General features: G+C 39.2%; 2 protein-coding genes across 2 annotated transcripts; one reads left to right on the top strand and one right to left on the bottom strand.

Annotated features, from left to right (window-relative positions):
- Nucleotides 1–4,668: 4,668 nt before the first annotated feature.
- On the top strand, nucleotides 4,669–15,766 carry LOC145888567 (uncharacterized). The gene is made up of 8 exons (XM_082979339.1): nucleotides 4,669–5,484; nucleotides 5,606–5,731; nucleotides 5,810–5,941; nucleotides 6,226–6,377; nucleotides 6,539–6,603; nucleotides 11,829–11,879; nucleotides 12,648–12,738; nucleotides 13,066–15,766. Exons 1-8 carry the CDS (start codon nucleotides 4,696–4,698, stop codon nucleotides 14,006–14,008), a joined length of 2,349 nt encoding a protein of 782 aa, XP_082835465.1. The 5' UTR covers nucleotides 4,669–4,695; the 3' UTR covers nucleotides 14,009–15,766.
- A 2,732-nt stretch (nucleotides 15,767–18,498) lies between these two features.
- On the bottom strand, nucleotides 18,499–19,086 carry LOC145890410 (agrin-like). The gene is made up of 3 exons (XM_082981402.1): nucleotides 18,947–19,086; nucleotides 18,795–18,890; nucleotides 18,499–18,661 (listed from the first exon to the last, which is right to left on the bottom strand). The coding sequence occupies exons 1-3, from the start codon at nucleotides 19,027–19,029 to the stop codon at nucleotides 18,616–18,618; spliced, it is 225 nt and encodes a 74-aa protein (XP_082837528.1). The 5' UTR covers nucleotides 19,030–19,086; the 3' UTR covers nucleotides 18,499–18,615.
- Between the last annotated feature and the right edge of the window lie 2,731 nt (nucleotides 19,087–21,817).

The following is a 21,817-nucleotide window of genomic DNA, read 5'->3' as shown; positions in this document are numbered from 1 at the left end:
TTTAAATAGCTTTCTAGAAATAACTGACTGTGGATATGGGAACTGTGTCAGAGCCACAGTGTTTACATTACAAGTCTAAGCATAAGTTTGTAGTGTGAATCAACAGCTAATGTGTGTTTTTAACATGAAGTAATTACCTGCATTGTTGTTTGTACTGCATAAATTTGGATGCATGCACAAAGTTCAGTTTATTCTGTCAACATGCTTATCATGCCATACAGGCACCAGTGCCTAATCGAACTCATCACAGGCAATTTCTTATCACTGAATAAGGTTGAAAGGTCAAACTATTATCTATGCTGCCACTTGAATAAACAGTTGCACAAGTCACATTGTTTGAGCAATGATTTACCATGTATGCTGGTTAGTTTGTTTTTCTCAAACTTGCAATCAGGAAGGTATTTCATGGGATTGTGTGCGTGACATTCAATGTACTGCATAAAACTTTAAAATGTTTCAACTTATTTTAAGCAATCTTAACTATTGAACAAGGAGATTACTTGAGGCAAATATTGCAGAAAAATGTGTTGAATTCTGTATGTTTAATAAGAAGTGCATTGCAAAGTTGCCCTCAGGATATTTTGAAACCATGACAAGAGTTGTAATAATTGTGTCTGATTGTAAAAGCTCAGGGCAAGTCTATTGCCTGGGGCTAACAAAGGTGCCCTTATGTGTCAGTTTTATTGCTTGTTGTTGGGCAAACACAATCATCCCTAAATGACAGTGTGCGGTTTAAACAACAGAACGTTTACACCGGTTTTTGTCTATTGTGTTACGCGTCGTTTCGTATCGTGTCGGACGATAAGCACTTCAGTAATAATGCCGAACAGAAATCTAGGGACTCAAACGGAATGTTATACTGTATGGTGAAAAAATATCCGCTAAATACCTCGTTAATGTTGGTGGTGAGAATACTGCGCAATCAACGCAAGCAGTCGCGGTGATCGTATTCAAGAACAGAGTGCTGACTGCCCGAGGAACTGTCAGAGCAACATAGCAGCGCAACGCATGCAATCTAGTATTCTTCCTGTATCAGCCTGTGTCACGTCATGCAAGAGGGCCGGAAATGGGCCGTACCGTCGTCATGCCAACCGGCGCTGGTTGCCTTGGAAACGTGTGATGTCACGCGGATGCATGTATTGTTTTGCCTGCAGTATCGATTTGTGTGTCGTGACTGGAGATCTGCGACAGGCGTTCTAAATGAGGGTTGAGAATTGTGGACACTTGCAGTGTCTCTTCTGTTTTTATGTTTGTCGACTATTTAGTAGTGATACAGCTGTAGTTTTACATTGGATTTGCACCTTTTTTGGTGTGTTTGAGTACGTTTTAGTGAAGTAACTTTATAACGAATGTGATGCTGTTTAGAGCGTTGCGCACTCTGCAGTTCAACTACCATATGCTAAAAATTCCGGTACTCAATTGTTTGGACGCAAATCGATGCACGCTTTCCAAGAAGAAACGAAAGGAGCCTCTAATTTTGAGTGATTTAACCTCCGGTTGTTATGGTTGCCGCTTCGAATGCTTTGCCGCTCATTAATTATTAAAATCCCGTAGTGTTTTCTTTAAACCTACGCTCTCCTGAGTTCTGTAGTGCTGCAAACAGCAAGGTGACAAGGCTTGTGTGCATTAACTAGTGCTTTGAGTGCATTGCTCCACAGGACAATGTACACGTTGACCGCATGACTGTATGTGGTTACTTCAAATGAGCCAACGCCGACAATGGTTATATTGATAGACAGATCTGTTTATGTACATCCTTTGTTTGCTTGTTTCTTGCTTTATTTATGGGAGACGGTCTGTTTGAACAGATTCAGACCCAGTTAAAATCTGTGTTGTCAAAGGTAGTGTTTACAATGCGTTTGGTTAGTTGTACAGTTTATATTTTTTTTTTAAATTTTAAAGCAACTGTTGATATATTTTTTAAAATTTTTTTTAAAGAAAACCATTAGTTGCACTCTATAGTGACATTAACGAGCGTTTATGAAAACTGAAAATCCTCATGTGGCAATTATCAACAGTTGCTTTGACGTTGGTATCTACAGTTTGGCACGCGCCTTACATTACACTTCCCTGATCGCCACGTTCACAAAGGAGTCATGTGGCGCCTTTCACACTACGACTCGCCAGTCTCGAACGAATCGCGACAGTCGTGCAGGCTGCTTTTCATTGTTTAATGTAGCACGTCGCTGGTGTCTTTGCCGTTCTGTTTGCCACTCCAACTGCATGAAAGGTTTGAGTCAACCGATCTCACTGCTTTGTTGTTTGCTTGGGCTGCGATGTCTGAAACTGTGAGCATTTTGTGCGAAATTCTACACCTAGGTGACAAAATAGGAAAATACCGTCGCGAAGTTTGAACACTACAACTCAGCTACAATGCAACAGGTTTTCGTTTAACCTTTTTAAATGTAGCTAAGAAGTATATGGATTAACTTGTCAATACTTGCTTCTTTCGTCAAGGGTAATGGAACAGTTATAATGCTGCGATTAATTCCGACACAACGAACGACATCAGACTTCGTTAATTACCAGTTTGCTGTATGCGCCTTTTAACGTAATTTGGTCGCAGTAAAAGCTATTGAAAGCCGATACTTACTGATTGAATAGTGAAGACAGTTTCTTTAAAAAACGCCAACTTGGTCGTATTTTGAAGTTTATCAAACTAAAAGAATGCCGTGTTGGACTTGATTAGCACCTTTTTGTGCTTTCTCGGGCAGTCTGTACGTTTATGAGGTTAATTTAGATGTTTTAGTCCATTTTCTCAGACAAACCAGTGATTTGTAATAATTTTGGCCAGTGATTGTAATAATCCACTTTTTTCTGCTCGGTCGATTGATCGCATGTGTTCAGTTGACCAAAAAAACGCGTCTTCAAAAAAACTTCTCGGTCATCACAGCCGAAGCTTCATTTGTCGCCCTAGGGATTCGCACCCGGCCAAGCGTAACCAGTTCGACCTCGAAAAAGTTCCAGTGGTGTGACGTAGCAAGTTGTTTTAGTGAGAACCGAGACGGCGAGCAGCTTGGGGCGATGGAAGCCAATTATCTGTCGAAAACTTTTCCTTCGTGAACGAGTAGTTCTGTGTTCTTCCGTCTTGTTAGTTTTATTGTCAGCTTTGCTTTGTATATCCAGTAAGATTAGTTGTATAATATATTACGGTAAAGAGAGAGTTTTTTCGAGAAATTGTATGTGACAAAAGGTTTGAAATAGCTTTATTACGTGTGTATTGTTTGGCACGTTTTGAAAACTTTCTCGCTTGGTGGGAAAATTAATGAAAACAACGATTAGATGTGTGTTTTTTTTCAACAAACATCTCGTTTATTTGAACTAGTTCGAAACGAATAATTGGAATTTGATCTATTCCGTTGTTATCTTTTTTGTTTCGCAACACGCATTTGTTTATTTCGAAAGGATAATTCTAAAGGAATGTTAAAAGATTTTTGTTAAATTTTGTCCTTCGTGAATTCCGAAGAGGGGAATCTTATTTGCGATATATTCGTATTAGCGTGGTTTTAATCCCGCGCCCCTAATTTACCAACCTTGCGAGTTTCAAGCGATCCCCGATGGCGGCGTTGCCCATAGCAACCCCGAGGCGACGTGGCTGGAAGGAAATTCGCATGATCGGGTTTCTTCCTCGTTGCTATGGCGACAAAGGCGGTGCATTAGCGCCGCGCGTGCGTTATCCGCCTTCAATCACCGTTAATCGCTCGTGCAGGCGCAGTTGTGGCCGGCGTGGAAGCGTGTATGTGCAGCTTGTGGCGACCGTGGTGCGGTTTGTTGGTTGATACGTTCGATACGAATGAAACAAAAACTTTATCGTTACTGTGTTTTTTTTTGGATATTGTTGAAACGGTTATCGCTCGTTTTGCAGTAAGAAAGTTTTGATGACTTAGGATGGACATTGTATTTGTATAGTTACTCTTTTATTGATATATATTACAGAATTACTTATTTGTTGTGCCAGGTATTTTTTTGTAGCGTACTCGCGTTGGCAATTATCGAATGTTCCGTGGAACTAACAGTAATATTGGAAAGAAAGTCTTTTTGACAATAACTTTGGCGAGGGCGAGGAAACAGCGGTTTTCGAGGTTTAATTTGGACAAATTCAGTTTAGAAAAGATTGTTTATTGGTATTTAGTTACTTGTAAGTGGTTCCCGTTACTTTTCGTGACTAACAGCTCTAACGTTTGTTCTTAAACCTGCACCACTTCGTACATGGCTTTCACACATCTGTTAACAGAGACTCTCACGACGTTGCTGCGTGTCTGGCTTTCTTCAAAGGGTTGAGTTTATCATTCGCATGCGGCGAAAAGGACTATTTACTCTTATCTGTTTGCAAAAATGCCCCTAAAATCGATACAAAGGGGTTTGCCAGGCCTGACGGATAGCTGGCAAATAGGAGTAGGAAATGTCAAATTGTGTTTGTTTAACAATTTGGCGCGAATTTCGTCTCAGCTAGAAAACGTCGACCTTTATTATATTTGCATTGGTTTTTGGCAACAGACTCAGAGAATGTGATTGAAGAAATCCTTTTTGATTTCAATTTCCAGCTGTTATTGCTCAAATTGTAACCCAAAAATATGTCAAGACTTTAAAAAACACCTGATTTAACTTCACACATACTGTGCTAATTTTAATATGAAGTATTTATTTCTTTTTAAACTTATTTAAGAACCCACTTTTTGACGTAATAATTAAGACATGATGCCCCCTGACAAGGGTAGGCCTGAGTCTACTGCCATTCACCCAAGGACAGTTGCAATACCTGCTGCTTCACAACGGGCCAAAAACTTTGTTGTCTGTAATAACATGTCAAATGGTTTCAACGGCAAAAAGTCATCAATTGCAAAATCTGTTGTGCCCATTGCCTCAAAACTGAATCTGTTTAAAGTCTTAAAGAGCCATCAGAATGCCAGCAAGCCAGATGTTTTCAAGACGATTGGAAACAGGATTGTTATACCTATGAAGCTTTGTCTGTCATCAAAGAAAAAAATGGCACAAACTGATGAAAATGACTCAGATAAAGCAACAACTTTCCGCATGACAGTCTCAAGCAAGAAGTCAAATGAGACTGCAACCCTGGGTATTTTGGACTCTCCATCATTAAATCCAAAATCTACCTCATCTGAAACTACAAGTCTGTTGAACAAAGCAGATTCCGGCAAAGACACACCAGAGTATGGAGATTTAAACAAATTCATGTCAACTGTATCCTCAAATCTGGGCCTACCGCTGCCAACACCATTTGACAGGCAAAACAAGGTCAACACTCAGACATCCACTCCAGACTTTTTAAATGGACACCACGAGGATGTAGACAATGACTTGAGAAGCCTCTCCTGGCTAAGCAGCGACAATAAAGAGTTGTTCAAGACGATTAGAAAATGCAACCCTGATGACCCTGGTATCAGTTTAAGTGGAGATGATACGGACAGCGATGAGGAAAACAGCAAAGGAATATTCACTGCAACTTCTAAAGTGGACAGACAGGTTATTTTCTTTATACTCACTTTATGTGGAGTTTCATACCAAATATGTAGTCAGAATAAATTTTATCCATTTGACAACTGAATAATAGTTTTGAGTGTTTTTATAACTTGCAATATTGCAGAATCACGGAAGTGGACGGAATATTTTGCCAACTGAGTACAATCCTATGAGCAAACCTCCATATTCTTTTAGCTGTTTAATCTTTATGGCAGTAGAGGACTCAAAAGAGAAAAAGCTTCCAGTAAAGGTATATTTGTGTGCAAATGCATTATGGAAGTCATTAATAAATGGTGCCTTATTAATTAATGCTTTGACTTTTTTCCAGGACATTTACAGTTGGGTATGCAAACATTTTCCATATTTCCGTACTGCGCCATCAGGTTGGAAAAACTCTATCAGACACAATTTGTCATTGAACCGATGTTTTAAGAAGGCTGAAGTCAAAGATAATGGAAAGGTACAATTGTGTGCAAAAAAAAGATATTAGCCTTTTTAAATTTAAAACATGTTTCTACATACTATCAGTGTGTGTTACAAATGTCACAAATATGTAACTCTATTGTGTTGATGCTTGTACTTTTGGCGTGTCCTATTTTCTGAGTCAGTGACCATAAATTGTTGCTTTCAATGTAAGATTACCTGAACCTTCTATTTTATTCAAATGCCAGTTCACGGAGATTAAACTTTTGAAAATTTCCTGTACTTGCCAGGTCTAATTTCCTCACTACCATTTTCTTTCAGGATACAGTGAAGGGTTCCCTTTGGTGTATAGACCCAGCATATCGTCCCAATTTAGTTCAAGCATTAAAAAGAACGCCATTTTATCCATATCTGCATCCAACAGGCATAGGTCAACCCTTATCGCTGACCAATCTTGCCAATCTTTTACCTGGGTATGTTTATTTTTTGTTTTTTAACGCAATATATTTGATCAATAAGTATTTTTGGGGGGAAAAGCTCAGAGCTTCCATATATGTAAAGTAATTTTGGTGGGACTAATTTCCAAATTTATATTTATTTAGAGTATTTTCACGCTGTCTAATTTTTTTTATAGAGTTCACACAGGCAGAGTCCCTTCTTGGAGTCCCAGTTTTCCACCAACAGGGAACTTATGGGCAGGTGTGTTTTACTTAATAAAACTATTTGACTCATTCAAAAACAACTTCCAAAGCGTGGTCGTTGCTATAGCAACTTCATTGCCACCGCCCCTTGCTTCAGAAAGCTCCAAGCAAGTGCAATTAACCGTGAAACTGGGCGATTTGAATGTGACTTTAGCGTGGTTTGAAGTTGGGGTTATTACTTGGTGTTGATCCATAGCTAAAAGATTTTATTTCTGCATTTTTAAGGACATATTCTATGACCCATTTTGCAAAAATTTTTGTATTGGGTTCAGTTTTGTATTGGGTTGGTGTGCACCATACCTCCAACTTTTATATACTTTACAACACACACACAAAAAAGTAATTAAGGCAGATTAACTTGCAATTACAATGGAAAGTGTATCCACAAAATACTTTTAAAATCCCTTTAATTCGAACCTATTTCCAAAACACGTGCCAACTGTTTGTGTCTATTGTGGTCAATGGTAATAGTGCAGAAGTGCCCACTCCAGTGGGTTTAAGTGAGGCCTTGTTGATTTGTTTGTTGACATGTTACCAGTGTTACTACAATAGATAAGGGCCCTGTTGTCATATTAATTTGTCCCTAATTACCTTCTTGGCCTCTGGTTTGACTTGTGTCAAATTCCTTGCGAACAAAATGCAGAATTTACATGAGAAAATATTTAATGGTTGTTACCTGTTTGAAGGATACATGAGCTTTGGGGTTTAGTACAAAATTTACCCTAACATGTTATATTTTGCCAGGGTATTTATTTGCAATTAAACTTTAATCTAGTATGTTACATTTTCCAACATTTGATGTAGATTGTCGGCTGCCCGAAGTGTGGGTAAGTGCGCTTAGTATGGGAGTAACCAAATAGACGCAGGCAAATGATGGTCACATACTCTCAATTTTCGTTTCAATTCCATGTTGTTCAGCGCACGGGCTGTAAATCTTTCCCTTCAATACATGGACATATGCCATGGGATCGTGCTTGAAACGTCCTCAGGGCAACATTTGGCGTCCTTGGGGACTACGCCGTTGCTTGGCAACACGTTCGTACGATCGAACGCGTGTTTAAATGTACAGGCCGAGCTTCTTGCTTATTGTAGTCTGTCTGCGTACGTTCGGTATTTTTGGCGTTTGCCAAGCGTGCCTTCTAGTTACTTTACGTATGACACAGATTGAAAGCAAAACGTTAAAACAGAGAAACGATGTAAGTACATTTTCTTTAAACCAGGGACTTTCCCACTTTAATACCATGAAAATTGCCAAAAAATTTAAACGACGTCTATGGTCTTCATTCATTTCCAAGCCAATAACTTATAACAAGCTGCAAACCGTTGAACCTTTCCTGTATCAGGTCCCAAGTCGTGCGCCACGAAACCGGCGAATGTAAATCAATATTTGATATTTCCAAATCCCTACTTGGGCAACAGTGTTCACATCGCTTGTTCGACATTGCTCCGCTGTGATCTACCCCAGACTTAAGGTCAAGGTTTGTGCCCGCGACTTCAGGTTTTATGTGTGCTGGAGTGGGTAAACACGTTAGCGCATGTAGGACATTGGGCAGATGTTGATTTTCACGCGTGTTTAATATGTCAATGAAACGAAACCGGTCGGAACGATTAAGGCCGTTCTTCTCGACTTTCTGCGGGTCCAACACCAGCACGAGTGGTTTTCGTTTCGGATTTTAACAATTTGTCATAACTATGAAAACTGCTCTTATCGTCTTTTAAGTCGTTGACGAGTTTTACTCACCTATTTCGGTTGGTTTTATCACAAAATGAAATTCTAACTTTCTGCATAGTTTATCATTATTTTCAGTTCCAACTTCCTTATTCAAACAAATTTAAAATCTCTCACCAATTGCATTTTGCAAACATAACAAATCCAGTTATAAGTCGTAGTAGAGCAATACACAACATGGGGGGCGGGAGATTGACCTCCGCGCGACTTTTTAATCTCCCAGCGTGCCCAGATCCTTCTCATGGAACACACCCGCTGTGCTAGTGTGGACCGATGGTCGGTCATAATTGAACAGTCCACTAATCGCTTTATTGTGGTCACTCAGCGAGAGCCTCGCGGATTCAGACACGCGTGCTTGCGTAGCAACCCCCGTTGACCGAGAAACGGCGTCCGTAGCAGTTGCTTGGTTGCACAGGCTGAATGAAGCGCTGTGTTAATATTCTTCAAATTGATTGAACGGGTGTGGGTAGACTGACAAATTGTAGGTGGTTTTTAGCGGCAATTTGCGGGTTCGCCGCTAATTTTGTGAGTGTGCTTTTGTCTAAACATTAACTATACAAAAGGAGCAAGAAAGAAGTCGTAAATTATATTTGAACTTTGCATCTCGAACTTAATGTTGAGGTTGCGTGACGCTTGGCTATCATTTTTTCGCAGTGAAACTTTCTTACATGGCATCAACTCCACTTGTAACATCCCCTGACATCACTCGACGCCGGTTTTTACATGTTTTATTCGCGTTTGCGCCATTACTTGTTCGAGTGACGCGATAGATTACTCGCATTTCGCGATAGGACAAACCAATGACGTTTACAGCCGCCCTCGGGTTGTTTACTCCGATACCCCGCCAGTCACGTGACGTTGTATTTGCACACGTGACCCATTTGTCTACAGCTTGTCAACTGTTGCGCCAGATTGCTGTCATATGGTTATACTGCGGTCTGAACAAAGAAGTTATGTGTTTTGGTGAAGGGGGTGAATATTGTTTGTCATATCTATCGTTTCAACCTCGTCATTTCATGTGTTGAAGGTACAGTGCTTTTTATGGCGTGCACAAGTTGGAAAATGGTGCAAATGTCTCAAAACACTTACAACGTTTAGTATTCGGTGATATTATACCGTAGAGGCGTACCAATTTAGCGCCATTATTTTTAAAAAAGTCTTAGTTTCTGCAAAACTACATTATTTAGTTTTCTTTTTCCAGAAAGGAAATCCCATCAAGTAAAATCATAAACGTCATTTTTCCATTTCTCACGGGAATCACCTGATTAAAAGACAAAGACTTTGTGGGTTTTCAAAAGCACCCAACCTTTCCCCGTCAAAAACACGTAAACCCCGAAAATCCTCCCTAGCTCCCGTTCCACCCCAGCGATATCACCAAAACAAACCCCAACACAAAAGAGGGATTCCCAAAACCAGAAATACCTTGTGACATGCCAAGCGAGCAACCCAAGTCACCTTGCATGGCCATTGTTCCTCGGCGACTTGAGAACCTACGCGTCTGTATCAAATAACTGGCGATTTAGGCCTTTAAGCACTTGACCTTATCGTACTGACTCCTGGTTATAATTCCACTGACTTGAGTTTGTATAACCCTGTGTATTTTAAAGTCTGTTGCTACTTTCAGTGAAGATCTCCTGTTTAGTTGGTAAGAGCTAGCAAATCCGTTTGATTTGGGTCATCACAGATTGTCTTAGTTAAAACTTTCAAGTTTTCACCGGAATAGTTGCGCGAACAAACTGGAGCAAAGTATTGTAAAGGCAAAAGCCAAACAAACGTAGAACTGTTAAAAATCTTTGCATGTCGTCTGACACCACCATACCATAGTTTTTTCATTTTTTTTGCGTTAGTCACTACCAACCCTTGATTCCACCACAATCGTAAACGTGGCGATATTATAACCATACAATGAGTAGAATCGAGAAAAATACCCCAAGACTGCCGAGATGATACAGCCCTGGATGCGCATGATGGTAGCGTGGGAAGTTGTTAATTAATCTGTCCGGGTCGCCAACGCACCAGCCCTGTAACATGATACTATGAACAGTAGCGGTTTGTGCCGAGTTTCAATTTGGGCGGGAAGGCGTTTTGGACGGTGTTGAATCCACGCTTCAGTGATCACAAATAATCGAATTAACCAAGCGTGCCTCGTGGGTGGGTGAGTGACGTCAACACAGTTCCTTCTAGAGTGATTTTTAAATTTAGGGCGAAATGTTGCTATTATTTCTACAATACACTGTGGGTTTAGTAGAACTACAGATGGAGAGTTTACACACAATGACGACCTAAAAATGACTTAAATACGTCACTGAAATCTTCAATAATAGTTTTTTATCAGTCAATGTGTCAATACGTAAGTGTTTTTCTAATCAGCACAGGTACCGGAGCCAATAAACTCCAAAATGTGGTCACCACCAGACAAAACCTACACGAGGTTGTCCCACATGTTTCGCTAGAATAAAATTCTCAATAAATTGTACAACGTTTTTACAACCCAGAGAAACCAATGCGCTCAAAAAAAGTTGGAGTTTTATTAGCATTTGTTTACACACCTGCCAAGCCATAAACCCGTGTTTCGCGACTAAGCAAATGTACTTAACTGCACCAGGTTGATGTTTGATCGCCTGCAACCGTTCTGTACACCCGCCCAGACAGTTAAAAATCGTATTTCGTGCTAATGGGAGACACCCAACCTGGCACCGTATGTTTAGATTGCATGATGGGCCGTAAAACTTTGCACCAATTGGTTACACATTGTTTGTGCAACGTCCAATTGGTTCTGAAAGGTATTTTGATTTGCCTAATTGGGATTTTAGGTTTCCAAAGTTACTCTTCAGCAACAACGACTAGGGTTTTTTTTTGTCAAGATTTTTGCGCATGCTAATGCATTTTTCGTTTGCTGGACATTCATACCTTTAGTTGTGCTTAAAGCTAGGGCGTATACACAGTTTCCATGTAGTAAAAATGCTTTCCACATGAAAAGGAAGTGTCGCAACATTCCGTAACAACATACCTTCATTAAAACGGCGAAGTGCGAAGTTGTCCCAACTTAACAATCAGTTTCCGTTTCAGCGAATTTTCCCTGGGAACTCGTGCCGACCCACACTGTTAATAATTTACCCGAAGCCTATTAAAAGAGTTCAACTCGCACTAAACGTGAAACCCAACCACGTGCTGACTTTCCCGCGCATTTTGGTACAAAGCCTTCTGTTGCGTCACAATGTGTATTGACACACCGAAGTGCGATTGGTAGTGCTGGTGTTATATTACACCTTTTGGTGTGTGAAAACGTTTCGTCCTACTTTGTTGCGCAAAATGGAACACAGTTGTTTGTTTTGGACAAAACGTGTTGGGTCTGGCATCTTGACTGACGTGTTATGTGTGTGGATATGCTACCTATGAATCAATTCCGGTGTTAATATTTCTAAATCAACACTGATTCCTTAATGTGTCATTGGTTTCACGTGGAAGCATTAACACGACGTATTTTGTTGCAGATCCGGACATGGCGTCGGCTGCACTCAACCTCATGGAACTTCGTGGAAACGGTAGGTTTGCTTGCTTTAGTTCAGGACTTTACACTAGAAATAAAATGCAAACCTTACCCTTAAGTGCAGTCACAATGAAGCAATTATACTAGAAGCACCCACATTCCATCTAAACCATATTCATAGTATGGAATTGAAAACAAAAATTGACAATCGCTACCGCATGACGTTAATCTGCATCACATCCGGCCGTGCCCGCTTCTATCGGGACAGATTATTTAGCCTTTGGCTATAAGTACCCGGTGTCGCAGTCTGAATAATGCGCCCTAATGATCGTAACGCAATCCTTATCAGTTAATGTGGATAACAATAGGCAAACACAGCGCCCACTCCAATTCGATTGCGATCCATCACTTGCGGGATTTCAACACAGTTTGTTGAACGCAAATCATTGCAGAAATAATGGGAACTCCCGAACCAACAAAACGCATTTGACTTCAGCGAAACTTTCGGTTTAAGCATAAATATCCCTCAGCCCTTGTTGTCATCTAGTTTAAGGTGTGTAACAGGGTTTTTTCCAACTTTTTGTGCAACGGACTTTTCACCAAACAATTATAAATCTGCCATGACGACTTCTTCCTTAGTTTACACTTTTCGGTCAAAGAAGGCCAATTTTACTAATAATTTTAATTTTATTTTGTTTGAATTGTTTTTAACGACCTCTGATACGACCCACAGTTTGTGAACCATTGGTGTGGATTTTAACATTCTGATGTATTAGTTGCGTTACTGATATAGTTAATATCATGCATATTTTTTTATTTCCAGAATCGCCCAAATGCAGTAATTCAATCACCAACACGTTGAAAGAGCTTCAAGATGAGATTAGTCGTGACCCAACTTTAAAAAGCAAACTTTCGTAAGTTCTACGTACTCGTTGTCTCTCACTAGGCCATGTGTTTTACACACCTTAATAAGCCCTTGGTAGTAGTTATACTGTGTATTTTCAAGCAACGCTGTAGTTTGGTCAATAGTTTATTGTCATTCGTACAATAATATTTAGCTGTTGCGGTACCAATAATCTGTAGAAACGAGTTTTGTGATGCTTTTTTGACCTTAACGATTTAATAAATTCAAGTGATCGATTCGCAGTGGTCAGAGAGGGCAAGTTGCTAATTGACAAGAAGAACTTCAATCTTACATAAAATCGGTTATTTTGCGAAAATAACTGATTGCTTTTGTTCAGGCGCAAGCGTGCTATGAGCGAGCTCTTTCCTCCTGACGAGCAAGTGGTGATCACCGGGACCACTCAGGATCACAACTACTCCTGTGCAAGCTCCTCAACCGGGAGCACACAAGAGGAGATGGACCATGAAAGATGTCCTTCACCGGAAAGCGAAAAATCAGCTCCGGACGCAGCTTATGAATTTGAAACCGGCGACTGGGGTTCCTCTGATGACGAAACTGGGGGCGGTCTTATGATTGATGACGTCACAGAAGATGAGGTCACGGAGGAGGATGATTCGTCGAAATTATTCGATAGTGGGTTTGGCAGTATGCGAAGTTTTAGTTTAAAGAATAATAAGCGCAAGCAGAGCTTGGACGCCCACAAAGCGTCTAAGAAGAGGAAAATCAGCTCCTCGTCCTCACAGCATAGTACTTCCTCCAAAGAGGAATCAAAGAAGTCGAGTCCGAAAAAAGCATCCTCATCCAGCGGCAAGCGAAAGATAAAAGTCCGCCTTCCCGCCCCAGCTAAGAAGTCACCGTCGGCAAAGAAGAAGACACAACCTCCAGTGAAGCGGGAAAGAAAGAACAGTGACGTCGACAGCGGGAAGGACTCCCCAAAGGTAGCACGCGTGCAACGCAAACGAAAATCCATCCAATCGCCGTTGCCGCTTAAATCACGTGACCTCCACGAGCTTACGGACAGGCCGAGAATCTCGTTCCGCAACAGTGCCTCGCCGTCGCAGTACAACACGCGGTCGTCAGGGCGACGGTTGCCCGGGAAACCGAAGGATGACAAAGGCAAGACGAAAACTACCCCAGAGCCTAGCAGGAGGAGTGCCAGGATGAGAAAGAGGTTAGCCAGCGAGGAATCCAAGGATGTTGATGAGGAAATCAAGCTTGCAGCCGGTTCCCTGCTTCGCCTTGCCGGTCTTACCCCTCTATCGCCCTCGCGTGGAACGTAGAACTCATTCTATTGCCTCATTTGGGAGCTCCAAGTTGCTGATGTTGTGTTTTCTCACTCGCTTTGACCAAACGAAGGTGTAAGCTCGTGAGCTGATTTTCAAAAGACATGAGCTGAATGTCACGCCGCTATTTCTATGCGTCATATATCCACTATTCATCGACCTGCGCCTGATTGTTCGGCCGCATAATGAAGTAAACTCTATTTAGGGTCATAATTTTTCATTCACACCTCAATTCAAGTAAATTTTATTCTTGTTCGGTAAACAGAAGCCCACAGCAGCGAATGCAACTAATATCAAACCATTTTGTATATAAATCTGTTTGGATCGCATTCGGCAAACCCTTTTTCCCCAAATAGCGTCAAATTAACGAAAAAAAGCGTTTTTGCTCCTCGGATTCTTTGCATTTGAACTAACAGTGTAAACCCAACATAAAATTGTAATGCTGGATGCCCTCAATACCCTGCCTGTGGCTCATCTCAAAATGAAAGGAATGTCGTATCGAATCGTTCGCAATTCTACCACAATGATCGTTTGCTGCAATACCACATCCTCCACTTTCACCAGTCATAACTTTCACGTTGCTAATCATATTGTTACGTCACACACGCCCCGCTTCAGGCCAAGATTTTCTCCACTGCCTTGAGAAAGCCAGATGCTTTTAGCAATATGACTGAGATCGCCACTGAACTTAGATGCTATCAATGTACAGTTCGCCGCAATGCCGCAATGTCCACCAATATTGCTGCCTGAATTCGATAAATGATAATTTCCGTCAATTAAACAGCTGCTTTATAACTCGAGCACAGTAAAAACCTTCGATATCCTTTTTGAGTTACATTTATATGCAATAACAGGCGCACAAAAGCCCACCAATCGCCCCCAAAAATCATTCATTAGTAATAGAATCACGTAGTTAAAACGTGTGAAATCATTGATTGCTGCTAAGTTTCTGCAATTTTCGTTAAAATGCAGTTTTCCGTCCTTTGTAGCTTGAAAAGGTTGTTTGAACACCAACTGCCAGCCATATACATACATGTCTATTGTTACTGTAACCGCCAATCTTTTTTTGCCGCCTTGCCAGTTTCCCCAGCAGATGACGTCATCGACCACGTCATGGGTGATATTTATTTGACAGGGATTGTTCATTGTTTGGTTGTGACGTAAGCAGGTGAACAGATGAATTGTTGTTGTTTGTTTTATGGAGTTTTTTTGTTCTCGCGTTCTTAATAATCGGTCTTCCTCTTGGTTTTGTGGCGTGTTGTTCTGTTTCGCTGGGCATGTTCCTATTACTGAAATATGCATTTGCGCGATTAGCCCTTGATTCGCTAACAGCGCCATGACAAAAGCAGATGTCCATAAATGATAATAATTCAATACCGCTGATCCAAACCTCTTTTGCAAACAGAATCATACTATTGTAGATATCTTATGTGTTTGCTGATTTAAAATGTGAAAATATCACAAAACTTGACCTCCTATTGTTCTACTCATTTTGACAAGAACTACTTTTACGAAATGCAATGATAGCTGCTGACAAATCAAATACCAATGCCATGAACATATATACCCCATGTCATTGAATGAAGTAATGTTTTTAATTTCGATGCGACGTGATCACAAGGTTTTCTACTTCGGTTTGTTGTGTTTTTTTTGAAGAAATAAGTTCTCTCTAAAACCGTTTTTGTCGGTTCTTGTTCAACCGTGTACAAAAAGAATTGCCATTGTTGACAAATAAAAGCGTTTGTTTATTGCGAATGCATGTTTGTGTTTAAATCTTGAGTATCTTTCAAGCGAACAGGTGATTTACTAGATTTGCAATGGGATGGTTTTTCTGCTATCCCTTTCTCTAATAATAATGAATTTCGTAATAACTGTAAAATGATGTCCTAAATTAGTACTTGAACAACTATTTTTAGTTCCACTGCTATCATAAAAATATATCTACAAATATAAAGGCTTGCTGCACCTCATTCAAATAAATTGTATTGTCGTTCGACAAGCAAAAACCCATGAACTGATTTTGAAAATAAATCTGTTTAGGTTGCATTTTGCAAGATTTTTTTTCCTAAATAGCGTCAAGTACCGAAACATACGTTTCGACTCGTCGATTCTTTGCATGTGATATTTTGATAATTTTATTTTTTCCCCGTCGTGATAGCAAGGAGCAAATGAACAAATGAGTCCACTAACAGTTTAACCCAGTGTTTCTCAACTGGTGGTACGCGTAGCACTAGTGGTTAGCGAGCCCTTTTCCATAATTTGCGGATATAGTTCAAATCAAAGAATTATGTTGTTACTTCATCACCCAGGTTACTTTGTAACACTCAACTAAGTGATACGCATCGAAATTGTTTTACCTCCAAGTGGTACACAACCACAAAAAGGTTGCGAATCACTGGTTAACCCCAAATAAACATTGTAATGCTGCATACCCACAATGCCTCGCTGCTAGCTCATTCAAAATGAAAGAAATATCATGCAATACCAAATCTTCACTATTTACCCACTCATAACTTTCACGTTGTTGATCACACACTCCCCGAGGTTTTCTCATCTGCCTTAAGAAGGCCAGATGCTTTTCAGCATTTTTTTCGCAAGTTAAATCATATTATTGTAGATATTCTAATGACTTTGCTGAACAAAAATGTTACATTATCACAAAAGTTGACCTCCTATTGTTGGCATTGCCTTACTTATTTCATCAAGAACTAGTTTTTTAAAGTATATTTCGCCCTACGGACATTGTCAGTTCTTGTACAGCAAACACACATTCAGATGCGTATCGTGACGATGAGCTGTTGTACAACTAACTCATGTGAATGAAGTAGTGCTTTATATTTAGATGCGAAATTACCACTAGGTTTTGTACTTTCGTCTGTAAAATAGAAGTCTCGTAATATCTTATTGCAAACATCACCAATGAGGTCTATACGTTATCAACTGTTTGTCTCTTACATTTTTGAGGAACACTCATGGCAGTAAAATGCACACTGTTTTGAAAATGTTTGACCAAGGTTGGTGCACACTGAACTATACGACATCGGTTAGATCATGGAAAACCATAATTTGTTATACTCTACATACTACACTAAAGCTAGGAAACTTAGATAGCCTAATTAGCACGTTCTTTGTGAATTACAAATACACATTATAAAACAATTATACAATCTTTTATAATGTCGAACAGCTGTAATATAAATACAGTTGTTTTGTTGGGAAGGGATGAGTCAGACTAGGCAGACTGTGTTCACAGTAAAGTTCGTTGCAGTCTATAATGCTTGATCAGCAAAGGACGAAGCGAACAATATTTGTCTTCTGGTTAATGCTTAGCCAGCATGTTGTCCACATGATGTTTTTGAGGGGAGATTATAAATATGCAGCTTGACTATAAAGCCCCTAAGTTGCAATGGGCAGCAAAAGTTGCATGAGGTAGTTGATTCGATATTTGATAATCCAAACACATAAGGAACACAAATCACGGATTTACTCATAATTTTGAGTATAAAGAGACTGGCCCATATTGTTATTAACATTGTCATGTCAAGTTTTCAAACTGATGATGGCATAAGTTTTTGCCGAAACGTTTTCTTTTAAACATGACAATGTTAAACACATAAGGTCTTGATAATTGCTGATGAAAGAAAGTATATTTAAAAAAATACAAGCCTGGATCGTACAATACATGCGATGGTTTTACCAAGATAATAACATTCACGGCATTGGGTTCACATTGCACCACTGACAACACTATATATGATGGGCCAACATAGTAACAAACAATCTAAGCACAGTGGCCTACCAGTATCGTTTTATACTTAGGGTGGCCAAATAATCGTTGTGTATACAGGGATGGTTCTAATTTACAAAATTCATGCGTTCCAACGTTATCCTGCTTGGCCAGGTTCGTGTACAGAATATAATGGCATCTGGATCAGAAAGGCTAAGTTGCAACAGCCAGGAAAATTTGAAGCTGATGAAGTTACTTGTTTTTTGAACAAATTGTGTACAATTGTAAAATGATGGGTGTTTGTAATTTACAAGGAACATGCTAAATATCTGGATATGTTAAATTATTTCTTGTTTGTAAGTTTAGGTAAATTTCTCGCTTCCATTTCAACTCTGACCACTACAGGAAAATAAGCAGCACATCGAACTTCTTCTGCTAACTTTGTGGTCGGTAAATATGTTCTAAAGTACACACACTAGTCGGCTACTAAAACTACATCGCCGGAAATGTATTTTTTAATATGTTGGATTTCAGAAATACTTTGGGTTATCAGTACAATATAACGTCCTAAGTCAGCGCTCGAAACCAACACAAAACAGTTTTTCGTTTATTTAGAACACATTGAGAAAAAAAAAACAATTTTAAATGCTTTCTGCCTGATTTGAATGCTCCATAACTTGTGTTGATCCATTTACCTATCACTTGGTAAGCCACAGTATACAACAAATAAAATCGTCACAAAATGTTTAACATTGCATCTTGGAAATATTTATTGACGTCGTTATTAATTGAACACAAATTATTAATTATGCACACATTTAAGCAATCGAAAACCACACACAACTGCAATTAAAACTCATGTCTCTCCCTTTATTTATCACTGGATACAGGGTCCATCGTGTAGAACAAACATTGCAATTCGTCTGTAAAATATAAGTGTGTTATTCTTGAACACATTCACAATCACTTGAACAAGACATAGCCATCACGTATATCGTAATATCTTAATACAAACATCACCAATGAGGCCTATGTTGCCGACTGTTTGTCTCTTACATTCTTGAAGAGCACACATGGTAATCAAATGCACACCGGTTTGAAAAAGTTGTGCCAAGGTTGGTGCACACTGGGGCAAGGATAGCTGGGCAGATCCTGGAAAACAAGAAATTGTCATATCGTACATAATACAATAGAATTATAGAACTTACGGACTGCAATCCAGAACAGGTTTGGCCTGCACAGTTGTGGAGCAAATGAGTGCAACGATCATTATCCCGATGAAAAGCTTCATTTTTATTGACTTAAAATGTGATCTAATTTAGTCGAAGAAGTTCGATGATCTGCTTATTTTCCTAGTGGACAGAGTGGAAACGTGAATAAAAAATTCACCAAAACTTGCAACCAGGAAACAATTAACAAATGCAGATAATTACCATGTTCATTGTGAATTACTAATACACATTACAAAACATTTGTACAATCTTATTGATCACATAGCCTAATTGTGGAATTATAATTTGGACTGAAGGCAAAGTGATTAGAAGCCTAACTACTAAATCCATTTAACTCCAAAAACCTTACGTGCTTTTTAATTTTAAACTATTTTGTCACACATCAAGAGTATCTAATCAACAACAGATATTTCACAGTCAGCAATATGCGTTTAAAATATCGAATCAAGTAACTTCATCAGCTGACAATTTTTGCTGCCTGTTGCAACTTGTGACTTGCAGGTCCGGGTCCTTTTGTACAACCTAGACAAGAACGTGGCCAAACATTAACTGATAGGCAAATATTGGTTGCTTTGACTTTTGCTGATACAACAATTGATTTATACGAAATGCTGTGTCCACAGCTTTCTAATCCCTGTGCAGCAAAACAGCACCAGTTGCTGTTGCTTTTATTTGATTTTTCATTGCAATAAACCTTTTAACCTGGCATCGTTTGTGACTGCTTCTATCGTTGTGACATTAATAATATTCCAAAAGTGACTTTGCGGTCAGCGTTGGTTGGTTTTATAAAATAAGTTAGTAATCGTTATGTACCCGTTTTTCCAGCAGCAAAATCTTTACAAGGAGAACAAAAAAGGTCATCGTCTGATTCACAATTTACATCACACAACACTTGCTAAAAACAGCATCAGCCTGGTTAGCTAAAACGGAAAATATATATTACCCTACGGACATTGTCAGTTCTTGTACAGCAAACACACATTCAGGTGCGTATCGTGACGATGAGCTGTTGTACAACTAACTCATGTGAATGAAGTAGTGCTTTATATTTAGATGCGAAATTATCACTAGGTTTTGTACTTCCGTCTGTAAAATAGAAGTCTCGTAATATCTTATTGCAAACATCACCAATGAGGTCTATACGTTATCAACTGTTTGTCTCTTACATTTTTGAGGAACACACATGGCAATCAAATGCACACTGGTTTGAAAAAGATTCACCAAGGTTGGTGCACACTAAACTATACGACATCGGTTAGATCATGGAAAACCATAATTTGTTATACTCTACATACTACACTAAAGCTAGGAAACTTACGGATCGCAAGGTAGAGAATGCAAAGTCAATGTGCTACTATTTTTCCTAGTGAGCACAGATTGGAGTGAGATGTTTATCACAAGTTACAAACAGGTGAAAATTCAACAAACCCAGATACACTAATTAGCACGTTCTTTGTGAATTACAAATACACATTATAAAACAATTATACAATCTTGTATAAGCAATAGACTCAAAAATGTCGAACAGCTGTAATATAAATACAGTTGTTTTGCTGTGAAGGGATGAGTCAGACTGGGCAGATTGTGTTCACAGTAAAGTTCGTGGCAGTCTAATGTTTGATCAGCAAGGGACGAAGCGAACAATATTTGTCTTCTGGTTAAAGCTTAGCCAGCATGTTGTCATAAAGTTTTTGAGGGGAGATTTTAAATACGCAGCTTGACTATAAAGCCGCTATGTTGCAATGGTCAGCGAAAGTTGCATGAGGTTGTTGATTCGATATTTGATAATCTAAACACATAAGGTCTTGATAATTGCTGATGAAAGTAAACAAATACAAATCTGGATCGTACAGTACATGCGATGGTTCCACCAAGATACAAAGATTAACGGAGTTGGGTTCAAAACGCACCACTGACAAAACTATTTATAATGGGCCAACATAGTAACAAACAATGCAAGCACGGTAGCCTACAAATATCGTTTTTACAGAATGACCAAAAAAATCGTTATTTATACATAGGATGGCCAAATAACCGTTGTGTACAGGATTGTCCCAATTTACAAAATTCATGCGTTCCAATGTTAACCTGCTTAGCCAGGTTCGTGTACAGAATACAATCCGGATTAGAAAGGCTATAAGTTGCAACAGCCAGTAAATTTGAAGCTGATGAATTTACTTGCTTCAAAGAGATTGTATACAATTATATAATAATGTGTGTTTGTAATTTACAATGAACATGCTAAATATCTGAATATGTTGATGAGGATATGTCATCTACGCTATGCGAATGTGAACCTTCCACGTGGAGATCTTGACAAGAATTTGAATGTTCTGCAGTTGTTTTTTTCTTATCGTAATGCAAGTCATTTTTTCGTCTGTAAATTTATTTTAAAGTACAAACACTAGTCGGCTACTAAAACTATATTGTTGGAAATGTTTCTTTGGGGGTTGCAGTGTCCAAATATTAGTATTGATAATTCCTTACGTTATTAACACATAAATAGATAGAAATTTAATGCCCACTAACACTTCTGGTCCCTCGGCAATACTTGACTGTCCTTTCCAATCCTACTCAAACTTCAGCTACTACAGACGTATTTAAGTTACATGAAGATTCACACACATATTTTTACTCCATTTTGACGAAAACACTAGCCTACATTTGTAAACACGGACTGATCTCCAGCGCCCACTACCGCGTAAAACGGAAGGTGATTTTACTAGATTTTCGATAGCAAGGATTTTGTCTTATTTAAATTTGCCATATATATTGGATTTCAGAATTACTTCTACAATATATTCAGTACAATATAATGTCCCAAGTCAGCGCTCGAATCCAACACAA

Source organism: Ascidia mentula, chromosome 2, assembly GCF_947561715.1.
Source record: "Ascidia mentula chromosome 2, kaAscMent1.1, whole genome shotgun sequence".
Classification (NCBI taxonomy): domain Eukaryota; kingdom Metazoa; phylum Chordata; class Ascidiacea; order Phlebobranchia; family Ascidiidae; genus Ascidia; species Ascidia mentula.
Note: the sequence above shows the minus strand (reverse complement) of the source record. Positions and strands in the feature narration are given on the sequence as shown.

Coding starts and splice junctions, on each gene's coding strand:
- LOC145888567 (XM_082979339.1), top strand. CDS start 4,696: ATGATGCCCCCTGACAAGGGTAGGCCTGAGTCTACTGCCATTCACCCA. Junction 5,942..6,225: donor AAGTCAAAGATAATGGAAAG/GTACAATTGTGT, acceptor ATTTTCTTTCAG/GATACAGTGAAGGGTTCCCT. Junction 6,378..6,538: donor CTTGCCAATCTTTTACCTGG/GTATGTTTATTT, acceptor TTTTTTTTATAG/AGTTCACACAGGCAGAGTCC.
- LOC145890410 (XM_082981402.1), bottom strand. CDS start 19,029: ATGAAGCTTTTCATCGGGATAATGATCGTTGCACTCATTTGCTCCACA. Junction 18,891..18,946: donor CCTGTTCTGGATTGCAGTCC/GTAAGTTCTATA, acceptor CTTGTTTTCCAG/GATCTGCCCAGCTATCCTTG. Junction 18,662..18,794: donor CATGTGTGCTCTTCAAGAAT/GTAAGAGACAAA, acceptor TATATTTTACAG/ACGAATTGCAATGTTTGTTC.